The following is a 12249-nucleotide window of genomic DNA, read 5'->3' on the forward strand; positions in this document are numbered from 1 at the left end:
CAGTGGCCGCCCCAAACGCCCGCGGCCGGCCGGTGCCAGAGCACGCATCGCCCGCCGGCTTGGCTTGGCTCGGCTCGGCTCGGCTCGGCCCGGCTCGGCCAGCGCGAACCCCGCAAGCCTCGGCGCGGCCGGGCCGGGCCGGGCGATCAGGCGCGCTGCAGCCGGGCCGGGCGGGGTGCAGCCAATGGGCTGGCGGCGCCGAGCGCCCCGTCCGTGCCTGGGAGAGCGGTGACGGCCGGCGCTGGCGGGCTGGTGCGCAGGCGGGGAAGCTGCCTGCCGCGGTCGGAAGGGAGGGGAGGGGAGGGGAGGAAGGGAAGGGACGGGAAGGGGGTGGCCGCGCCGGGCACAGCATGGCTGCCAAGGTAAGTCACCGCCGGCGGCGGGCGGGGAGGCGGCGCGGGCGGCGGGCTCCCGACGCGCACTAGCGCGGCCGTTGGCGGCGGGGAAGGGGCCGCGGCGGGAGGCGGGCGGCTGCCGGGTTTGACCTCGGGCCTGTCCTTGGGGAAACTCGGCGGGTGGCGTCTTCTCCTCCTCCTCGCGGCTCCGCGGCCCCTCGCCGCCGGCCCCAGGGGAGAGGAGGGGGGCTGGGCTGCTGGGCTGCGAGCGACCGCGGCGGGGGCGGCCTCCCCCCGGCCCCGGCCGTCAGGGTTGGGTGTCGGCGGGTACAGAGCCGGCGCGGCGGGGCTCCCCACCTGCCAGCCGCGGGGAGCGGGCCTGCGCGCTGCTCGTGATGCACCATCTGCACGGCCGCCTCCCGCCGCCGGGGAGGGCAGGGGCGGCGGGTCCCGCCGTGCCCGCGGTGCTGCGGCCTCACCGGGCCGGCCCGCTTGCTGCCCCGCCGGTACCCGCACGGCGCCGTTAGGCCCAGCTGTGCCCCGGAGAGCGCCCTGCCGCACTCGTGCTTACACGGCACGTCGGTGTATGAAGAGAGTACGTACACGCTGTGTGTGCCCGGGGCTGGCGGGTCAGGGCCTGGCGGGGCTCGCCGTGCCCGGGGCGGGCGCTGGTGCTGGCCCTGCCCCGCTTGCAGGCCTTGGCGTGATAATCCCTTTTTGCTTTGTTTCCCGTTTTCTCCATATACCTGTTTTTACCTTCTGTTTTCATATTTGATTATAATTTCCAACCGGTTTCACTTCTTGGTGCTCTCCTGTCAGATTGATACCTGTTAGTGAGGCTTTGCTGCTGCTTCAGAAAGATACTAAATTGAAATATTTTCATCAGTTGTTTCATAACACACTTCCATCCCAGAAAAAAAATAGTATTACCCATTAGCTGGATCAAAGCGATATAAAAAGTAGGTGTGCTAATTCCAGTGGCAGATAAAATTACATGTAGTGTTGGTGTTTCAAAACTTACTCCTAGGCTTTCATTAGGTTTCTTTTTTGAGACTTTTAAAAAATACTGGACCACATCCAGCTTTTGTTGAAGTCAGTGATGAAAGTTACATCAAGAAAACATCAGAAAACTAAACTTCCCCAAGCAACGCAAAGCAGCACGTGCTGGGTCTGGCCGAGTTGTGCGCTCCTTTATTGCAGTGAGGCCGTGATAGAGCTGCGCCTGTCAGCACCTTCCTCAGAAAGAACTTGGGTTATCTGTGTTGCATGCTGTTTTAATGGATTGGGTAATGTGTGATTCTTATTTGCTAGGATATATGAAACATTCATCCCCAAATCATATGTTTCTTATTTATAAATCTTAGCTGTCCTGTCTAGCTCTTTTTTTTTTTTTTTTTTTTTTTGATTGCCCACTGGTCCATACACCCAGCATATCAGCTTCATTTTATTGAACTGTTGGTCTTAAAAAACTTAAAAGTCTTTCATTCCCTGAATTTATGAACATATCTTTTTGTCTCCAAGCAGCAGTTCTTAATCTGCAATCCATTTGAATCCATACTAGTCCCATATACTTTAAAAATGTTGTATATGTAGTTAATGTTTCTCTACTCAGGTAGACCTGTGCGCTCCATGCTACACATCTGTGTGGTGTGCTTTTTCTTGTGACTTGGTTTATTGCACAGTTCAGGTCACCAAAATCTATACAAGCATATGTTGGAAAGACTCAACACTTAAAGACAAACTTAATTGAATATCGTAAGTTTCCAATTACGTCAGGCTTGGCAGAGAGATACCTGATAAAAAGAATAATGGCTTGTCACCAGTGTCATAAGCATCCTTGGTGCATTGCAAGACAGATACAGCACTTTGTGCTGCAGGGTTTACAGCCCTCCTGTAGCTTCTGAGGAAGGCTTCTGGTTGCAGGCTTGAATGTGTTTTGAGAGATTTGTGTTTAAAAAAAAACCCAAGAAGTAGAACTGGAAACAGCTAGAACAGGTTAATTATTAAGTTATCTTGTGAGACTTAAAAGGATTTTTATCTTCTTGAGGTGAAGTAATTGCTGTTAAACACGGGTGAATTTCTATTTTTATTGAAGTCAGTGACAAAATGTAAGTAGCGTTTTGTACTTTTTAACGGTAATGTCTGAGCTCATGTTCTGCAAGCACACGTATGAATAACTTTGCCACGTAAAAGAGCTTCTGGGCCTGAAGTTATTCACATGTGCTTACAGGCATGGGCCTTGACTTGTGTTCTGACTTCCTCACTGATGCATCTCAGTAATGTTTGCCTTTTTCACCTCAGCCAAACAATGGACTGGTGAGTCAAATGATTTTTCTAAAATCCCTTTGGTACCTTTTCCTTGCCAGTATCCTGCATGACCGCTTCCTTTAATTTTTTAATTATACCCTTTTAGGCATACAAGTCTTTGGGATTGAATGTAATTGTTCTTTGCTTGCAAGATTTCAAATGTTGACATTTTAAGCAGACTCTAGGAATTCAGTCTGTCAAAAGGAAAACCCAAACAGAATACTGTTAAGGCTGCATAGTTAAGCACTCGGGTATCAAGAAATAGGCAAAGCTTTTATGCATGGAATCTTTAATGTCCATTACAGTGCCATTTAATTTTCCTTCTTGTATGTTACTCAGTGTCTTGCAATTTATACAATGTTTTAAACAATGTATATTGCACATCACTGTCTTTTCTTAATCTTTGAAAACACTTTCTGAGAGTGTTTTGTGAAAACTGCATTGCAAATTGTATTTGCACAAATTGCCAGTAAAAACTGCAGGTGAGATGTTCCAGTCGATTTTTACCCCATTGGTAACTAAATTACCATCATAGGTACTGTCTTTTTTTATGAATGGCATGGAAAACTGGCTATGTGGAAAGTCTTTATGGTAGTGCATGTACAGAGCAATAATGATGTTTTATATAGCGTCATGCTTTATTTCTTCATTTTGAGTGTTTAACAATGCAATCAGAATGTTTTTTCTGCCCTTTAGCTAGATAATTCTAAAGAGAAATTACCTAGTCTAGCTAATGCCCCTTGCCATTCATGCAGTGTGTATTTTGCAGCAAAATTAACTGGGCCTGTTGAGTGACTGTAAGCTACCCTTGGTCCTCATACTGCTACGCAGTTCTAGGCGTAGCTGTTGTCTCATGCATGTGCAAAGTGTGACTTGCTATCTTTTTAAGGTCCTACTACTTGGTAAAATATAAACTTATTTTCAGTGGGAAGTTCTAAGGTACTTCTCAATGAGACCTATTTCCATAGCTGATTTTGCCTTCACCACTCTGCTACTTTGTTCAATTTAAGGTCAGAAACTGGTATTTGTAATAGGAGCTAATATATATAATATTTTTAAACTTAGTGTTTCATGACCACTAAGCTACATTCAAAATAGTTAAAAATTGCATTAATGAAAATTCTAAACTTGAGTAGTTTTGATAGATAATTTAAAACTTAAAAACTGTAAAAACAGTGGGCTTATCATGGAAGCACTTGTACACCATTAAACTCCACCTCTGCTATAGATAGCATGTGAATAAATTTTGATACTTGCATTGAACTGCATAGTACTGATATAGGAGTTGTTTATTAAATACTGTGGAATATCTCTCTGATCCTAATTGTTTTTTTTGTGCATGTGTGAACTTTACTCAATTGAGCACATACTGGTTGCCTCTATTACCCAGAATGTGTAAGTTATTTTAAAATCATTGTCTTACAAATGAAGTGAACACAAATATCACATGCTAAAAGGGCTCATTGTGAAATGACTGTTCCAATGAAGGCATGAACCTTACATCAGTACCTGGTAGGACTACTTGCATGCTTAATTTTAAGTGCATGCGTAAGTCTTTTGAAGAACCAAGTGCCTGTCAGAAATATAGCAATAAGGTAACACAGAGATTTGTTGCTGACTTTACTTACAAGAGAATATTTGAGATGTTTGTAATGCAAACTAAAGAAAATTTGTTGCGCAGTTTTTGTATATTTAACAATTTTAAAATTCTCTTTCCACTTGTCTTTTTCTGGAACTGTTTACTATGGAAGCTGTATCAGTGGAGTTACATGTTCTTTCCAGTTACTGCTGTATTTACCTTTAAAATCCTAAACCTTGTCATATCAAAAATAATCAGTTCCCATCACAGGCGCCTTGTATGTCTTGGTGTTAATATAGCCAGACGTTTTCCACTGAACATCCTGGTCCTGCAAGATGCATCACCTTGACTGAATTAATTGGAGTTCTGTGAAGGATTAATGCTGCTGCCCTGGCTCTATGGGCCTTTTTGAGTGCAGAAATGGTCCAGTGCCTGCACTGGGCAGTGTGAATTAATGAGGTTTGGATAAGCAATGGTTGAAATACAAACACCATGGCAATGCAATTCTAAATTTGGAATACTGATTCCAAACAGTACCACAACTATTAGATGCTGGTGCAACCATGCCACATCAAATATTTTGCTGTCATGCACACCATTGTGTCCCTTTGTGCATCACACAGCTCCATCATGCCTCTCTGTTCAGCTTCTTCTCCCCTACGGTAGCAGTAGGGTGGGGTGTGCCTGGGAACAGACTGAATTCATTCTTCCTGCCCTCAATGCCATTCTTCCTCCAGCCAAATGGAAGAGAAGAATTGCACTGCGTTGCATGTGGGTTCATTGAGTCCTCAGAAGGGAACAGGTGAGGGATCCTAGCATCATGATGGCTACTGTGTCCATGAAAGGAGTGGAGTCCCTTACGGACAGGCTCCAGCCACTCGGTGAGACCAACATTGTGGGGGTAAAGTGGTTGGTGAGTAAGGAGAAAGCAGTCTCTCTTTCCCTGATGCATCACAGAGTTTGTGTACTGTAAACTTTATACTGTCATCACACTTAGTGGCACCATGCTAATTTTTTTTGGATGTGATAACACAATGTAAGATCTGTGTAAAAGGACCTTTACTAGTCTGTACAGATCCAGCGGTGCTTGCTGATAGGTAGTTACATTTTGGAACTGTGTGTAAGTGTGTAAATTCTTAAAACACCTTATGTATCATGAGACTATTCCTTCCGCTTCCCCCCTCAGAAAAAAACAAGTATTTATGCTGCTTATGACTTATGGCTGCATCTTGACTTAAGAGACCAGAATTTGCCTGATGAAGGAACGCTGAATTTGTATGAGTGCTGAGAACTTCAAACTGTTTCTAAGTACAAAGTAGCATGTATGATGACTGCAGCTGAAATGAAGGAGAAAGCAAATCCTTTATGCTCCTTCCCTGTCCTCTCTGCTATTGTTTGTGTGTTTATTTTCATTTGGTTTCTTTTACTGCATAAGTCTTTGCTTATAACATTTACTCTTAGGAGGACTGTTTGAGTCTCAATTCCACAAGGTGCACAGCAGGTTACGGGGCCCACTGGCAAGAAAAATCCCAGGAAAAGCACTTGTGGAGCAACTCTCTTGTGGAAAAATTACACACAGCTCTCTTCTGCAGTGAAGGCCAAGTTACCCTGAAAAGGAGCTTTATTACACTGGGGTTTTTGTCTCAATTGACTTACCTGTTCCTTTGTACTACTGTTTCTCTACCCACCCCCTGCCCCTTTTCTTTATCAGAGCAAGGTGGTAGTGGGAGGAGGTGGTGAAAGAGATTGATTTATGTCTTTAATACAGTGGAGAGGTGTTAATGGGATTGCATGTTGCAACTGCCAGTGGTTTTAACAAGTTTTTTGAACTTGCTCTTTTCCATTATGGTATCCCTGTAAGAGGAATCGCAGGGTGACCTCACTTAAAGGATAGCTGTTGGAGAGTGTTGCTCGACCCAACAGTTATGTGTACATCATTATGTGCGTCTTGTTTGTTGTGTTGTTGTAACGTGCATTGAAAAGTATTTGAATTTATCTTACCACATCAGGAAATTTATTCCTTTTTCTATGCAGCTTTGTGTCCCAGGAGGTTAGAGAAGCTCTTCCAAGTGTGTTTCAAACAATATGTTAAAGGTGCTTCTCCTGATCCTGTAACCTAGACAAGCTTATAGCCCTGAATGATAACAATGTGTCTTCTGACCAGCTTGTTTAGGCCAATATCTATTTTATTTATCTATGTTGTCCAAGGAGTATGACAAGGAGGTATGTGGTACCGTATTTCCTGGAAGATGGCATGAATATGCTGCTTAATTTTAGCTTAATTTTTGCTTTTCGTCTGTGGAATTGCTGTTGCTTTGGCTATAGAATGGCTTCACCATACTGAATAGAGCCTGTACGTTACATTTGTATGGCACCAAATCTAAACTTGCATAAGGCCTCTGGGCACTGCTTGTGGCTCTGCTAATCATGCCGGTTTGCTTTAGGTACAATACAGTCTTCAGAAACAGCAGCTGATGTTTTATGGTGCTAGATAACGATGGCTAATAAAATGAAAGGTTACATATTTTCTGGTGCATTCCCTTTCTGGAAAGTATCTGTATCTCAGTCATTTGCAGGGAGATAAAGAGGTCCTTATAAAAATACTCTTATATTTGATTGCTTTGGAATAAAGCAATTTTAACCAAAGCTTTGTTAAAACTTAAAGGAACACTGCAAATGCATTTTTCATAACATTTTAAAATAATTTCATGCTATTTACAATACCTTAGAAACGTGCAATTGCAATTGTATTCTTAACCAAAACTGTTACTTGGCCTGCAGAAAATCCAGTGTGTTAAAGGATGAAATTGCTTATAAGGAGTGGGTTGTTGGCATTTTTCTTTTTCTCTGAAGAGGGAAAAAAAGAAACACTTGAGAGACAGTGGAGAAGCAAATGCAAGTGCATCAAACTACATACATTTAGAGAAGAAATAGAACTAGTTGCAAGCATGATCGAATTCCTCTTGTTGGATACTTGTGAGGCCCCTAACCTCAGCTGCTGGATTCATATGCTTCTGATGTCTTGCACGCCTTGGCAGCCTGCAAGGACTGTTTCTGTGCTGACCAGTAAGGTCACTCTTTGGGTCTCCCTGAAGATCTGTCTTACTGCCTGGCTTACTCTTGGCCATGTGAAAACCAGAGCCTGGAATTGAGGCTAAGTTGACTTTTTGGTTTTCTCTTGATTAAGATCTCCATGCCTAACTTTTATCCACTTGGCTGTGGAAGTAGAATTAGGAAACGTGTCTGAGCTGTTCAGAAACAGGTACCACAACAGCCAGCTTGCTGACTAGGGAGCATCTAGGTCAGCCAGTGGGAAGTGAAAGGATAGGGATGTCCTAGGAGGATGTTCAAACAGCAAGCCTTGCATCTCTGTTTTAGGCAGGGATGCTGTGTAATTAGCATCACAAGGACTGTGGGGACAGAGGTGTGGGCCAGAAGAGGGTTCAGTTGCTGGCAACTAGGGCACCCTGCTGGGACAGGGGAGATTTGGATTCTCTGTTGCCAGCAGCACTTATACATTTTGCATGAATCATACCCTCACCTGCTACAGTTTCGGAGGGTTCCTGTGCTTGATGCTTACTCCTGTTCAGCCAATGCACATTAGATGTGTTGCATGCATGATTGCTGGGCTGGACTGGGAACACCTGGTCGGCATGTCTGATATGTCTGTATGTACTCAGCCATGGCTGTGGTGGTTCTAGATGTGCACCTTTATGGATCTTCTGGAATCCTGAAAATCTTAAATTGCATGTGCCTTTCTGCTCATGGATGGATTGGTTTTTGCATCATGCTGTGACTGAGGTAGTGGAGCGTGCTAATGGGTCTGACCCTCAGAGGCCGAGCAAAGTGGAGTTTGCAAATGCACAAACACGTTTTATTTGTAGAGAGCACATTGAGATTGGCAGACTTGTGCCCAGACAGCCAAACCTTTTAAAAACAGTTTAAAAATCTTACTGTCATCACTACTTTTATAGTTTTAGGAGGTTACTGGTTCTTTTTTAGAGTCATAGGCTAGGCTGGACCAACCAGCTCTCTGGGACTGATTCTGTGCCTGTTCTGCCTTCCTGATACCAGGCTGGCTGTGTCTCTGCTCTGGTGATAGGGTTGAACTCACAGTAGCTGTCCTGTTGGTTCGGTTGGCATGGAGGGGTACCTGTTTGTTTCCTGAACCACCTGGTTAAAAGCCAGTGGTAGCCATGAAGCTGTGATTCAACTTGGATAATACTAAACGTTCAGTAGCAATACTAGGAGGGTAATGTAACGGTGCTGGGCTGAATTAGAGTGGGTAATGGACTTGGCAAAAAGTAGCACGGTTTCTTTTTAAATAAATCTGTATAAATTGTTTTCTTTTCCTTTAAATCAGATCAGTTCCCTAATATGTTTCACAGCAAAGCAGCATAAAGCATTATGCGGACGGCATGCTCTAATGTAGCATTCAGCACAGAAATACCTTAAGCTGGAAACCTGCGAGGCGTTGTTTTATATGGCAACCATAGGGCTTTACTGCCTTGCATTTGTAGGTATTTTAGCGTTTTCTACTGCTCAGCAGAGAAATGAGAAGGAATTGTTTTTCACAAAAATTAGGTCTATGCAGTTTTGTGTGGATCAGGTGGTTTGTTCATTGACAACCCTCCATGCTTGGCTCACAAAGGGATAACTTTAGAGGTGCTAGGGCTTTTTCCCTGAATGTAAGAAGCATGGTACAAGAACGTAGCCATGGGGATGTAACTGCAAGTTTTGCATAGGCAAAACTGTGAGATTGTTCTAGAACTAATTGGTCAACTAATGTACCCACTGTGAGATTGTTCTAGAACTAATTGGTCAACTAATGTACCCACTGGTTATTTAAATGCCGAGGGGCAGCAGCCAGTTTAAATATTCAGAAGAGGGAATGTAAAAAATGGTACTGAAACACCAAGAGAACTTTGTCACCATTTTTGAAAGTGTTTTGTCTATTTTCTGTATATAGCCTAGTAACTGGACTGATAGGAGCATTTTTAAAAGGAAAACTTGGATGTGAATTTCCCATGGAAGCAGGAGGAAAAAAATCAGACTGTCCTTGCAAATGGTTTATTGTTCTGTTGGTTTTGGTTTTGTTTTTTAGAAGTTGTGTCTCTGATTGGCTTATTTATGTATTTGAACATGAACTGATTTTTGCAGTAGAAGGAATAACTGCCTCTTGTTTTAGGCAAGTATATGGTTGTATTTGCCTTGATTAGCCTAGCTGGAACTTACACGTTTTTCTGACAGTGCTGATCAGTTCTAGCTCAGCACCACACAGAGAAGATGACTGCAGTCAGCGCTGGTAGGAGTCAGGCAGGTGGTGAAATCCTAGCTCTGAGGCTTTTTTCTCCCTTTAGGAATGTGGGAGAGTAAAGGGGAGCGACCTTGGTGGTGAAGATGATGGAACCTTGCATGTGATGCAGTAATCCTTATGGTTTTTTCCTAACTAGTGTTTTTTGAATTGTTAAGCACTATGGCAATTTATGAGTTCTCCATATTAAAATGTATAAAGGACAAAATTAAAAAGCTAGCCACAAGAGATTTCATGCTTTTGTGTTTTAAGTTACTTTTGCCTTTATCGGTCTGATCTCCACATCACCTCAGTCTTGCTCCCTGCCAGCCAGCCCATGTTAGCATAAATAATGTTGGTGCTTTGTTCATCCCTTCAGCATGAGACCCAATCTCAAAGGCTTTGGACCAGAGCCGGAGGGAGGTTGATATCCCTCTGGGAACAGGCACTTGGGACCTTTTATGGGGGTCATCATTGTGGTGGTGGGTTTGTGGTTTTTTTTAACACAGGTATCATATTGGGAAAACTTATACAATCTGAACTTATTGTAATAAATAGTGCTACTGCAACTTGTGATTGCTTTAGTTATTCTAAAATATGTTTCCATTATTAAGTGGTACATTTTCCTTACTTTCAATGTCTCCTGTCTATGGAATAGAGAGTGTTTTTGTCCCCACAGCAGGCTTTCTTATGCCTGACAGTTTGTGTTGCTTCTGAAGCACCATCGCTTGAGTTTACTGAATTTAAATGTAGGTTTTTTTGAGGATCAGCAAGAGCATCATTTCATTTTAGGTAGGGCATAGAAATACACAGTGTTTGCTGTGGAAGCTGAGAAGGTGACAGTTTTGGTTCTCACCTGAGCTGTCTGTAAGCTAGTGTCCAAATAGCCTCTTTTTCTCAGTAGATGTTGCAGATTGTCATATGAGCCTGTCTTGTCTCCTTAGTCTCCTTTAAGAATTTTGGCATTCTTACTGTTAATATTTTAGGTGGCTGTGATTGCAATGGATAGGACAGATAACCACTCCTGAAATGTGAATTCTTGCTCCACAAACTGTCCTTGTAACAGGTGAGGACTTCTCAGCTGTATTAGTGCTGTTTGAATTATTACTATCTCTCTTTGATTAAAAATAGGTGCAAATAGTGAAAAAAGATGTTAACACTGCATCTTATCGCATACTGCTAGATAAATCTGATGTAAAGTGGAAAGAAATGCATGAACATGTGTCTTTATTCAGACATGTAGGATAACCTGTTTTGTGAAGTGCAGTGCTTCACAGAAAGCAGATAAAGAAGGTACTGCTCCAGCACCTCTCTCAGTTATCTGGGACAGGAGTGTCTGACAACAAAACAGACTGATCAGGGAGGCAGATGGTTAATGATATGTTGTAAATTGACGAAGAGTCTTTTAGAAACTGACCTTTTTAAAGCCCATTAAATGTCATTTGACCAGTGTACGTTACTTTCTAAAAGCTGCCAGAATATAGAAGTAAATTTACCTGCTAAGGTCTTAAGTTTTCATAAGCCGGCAATGATAATCTTAGAGTTGTAGTTATCTGTAGAACTGTCATTAAGTTATATGGGGATTAGACACAAATTATGTAGCTGGAACTTGATTATGTCTTTCGTTCAAAACAAATATTAAGAGAATAGTTTTACTTGAAGGATATTAACATGTAGTCTTTATAATTTTTTTCCAATCTTCAGGTCCCAACATAATTCAATCCCATGTGAAGATAATGTACCCTCAAACTCCTAAAGTCTAGTTTTTTAAAGAATTCTCATCAGTATAAAAATTTCAAGGCTTTTAAAGGCTGTTTTTTGCAATTATGGGGACCTACCAGGAGAATAATAGATGCGCTTTTTACAACTATGATTTTTGTGTCCTTGATGATTAGGGCAATTGAAGAATTGCAAAGAGCAACCTTAATTCCAAAGATAGAATACAGGAAGTGTTGTGTAGCTAGATGACCATAATTATTAGCCAACGTTACAAATAGGTAGAAGCAGACTTTTTTCCCCCTACTCCTTCAGATGCCTTTACGTAATTAGTATTATGGAGTATTAAAACCTTGGCTGTTGAGCTAAACAGCAGTTGAGCAAATTTAAAATGTGATATTTCTGAGCAGTTGTGGAACTGCACAGGGAGAGGGGAAGCATAGGGGATTGAAGTCTGAACATTTCTGATATAGTTGAACAAATTTTTCTAAAACTGAAGACTTTAGGAAAAGGGCGAAACCAGTGATTTGATTTATTTGAATTCCATTTATTATTTCCCCAATGGAGTTTATTCTTTCCCACTCTCTATTTGTGACACTGTAATCTTGTTGATACTTCCTTTGTAATTGGAATTGATTTACTGGAATTCAGATTGTTTTGTAAAATGCAATTGACCACAGATTTTTTCAGCTTCATGCACAATTTTGTATTTATCTTTTCACATATTTCAGTTTCTGTAGATGAATACTACCTGCTCTTTATTCACTGAAGATTTAAAAATGTTCTTTCCTGGAGCTGACCTTCATTTCTGTCTGAGCAGATAAGTTTAAATTTATCAGGAAATGGAAGGTTCAAAGAAAGTTCCTTGGCAGGTTGGAGTCTTTTTTTAGTGCTGGGTTTGCAAGGAGATGAGGAGAGAACAACAACTAGCACTCTCTATTATTTGTTTTTCTTTCTGACCTTGTGTGATGGGAAAAGTCTCTGTAGATTTCAGAATATGGAGTCATAGAAGGGTACAC

At 42.4% G+C, this 12249-nt stretch overlaps 1 protein-coding gene across 3 annotated transcripts in view; it reads left to right on the forward strand.

The window, feature by feature from the left end:
- Positions 1 to 277: 277 nt before the first annotated feature.
- Positions 278 to 12249, forward strand: part of SLC25A13 (solute carrier family 25 member 13) — a 101584-nt gene continuing 89612 nt past the window's right edge. The window contains exons 1-3 of one of the 3 annotated variants that reach the window (XM_040590227.1): positions 323 to 362; positions 2637 to 2651; positions 6430 to 6444. In XM_040590227.1, the coding sequence (XP_040446161.1) occupies positions 351 to 362; positions 2637 to 2651; positions 6430 to 6444 (42 nt within the window). In that variant the 5' untranslated portion in view covers positions 323 to 350. Of the gene's footprint in view, positions 363 to 2636; positions 2652 to 6429; positions 6445 to 12249 lie in introns of all 3 variants that reach the window. The other 2 variants (XM_040590228.1, XM_040590229.1) reach the window with 2 other exon arrangements.

Source organism: Falco naumanni, chromosome 4, assembly GCF_017639655.2.
Source record: "Falco naumanni isolate bFalNau1 chromosome 4, bFalNau1.pat, whole genome shotgun sequence".
NCBI lineage: Eukaryota > Metazoa > Chordata > Aves > Falconiformes > Falconidae > Falco > Falco naumanni.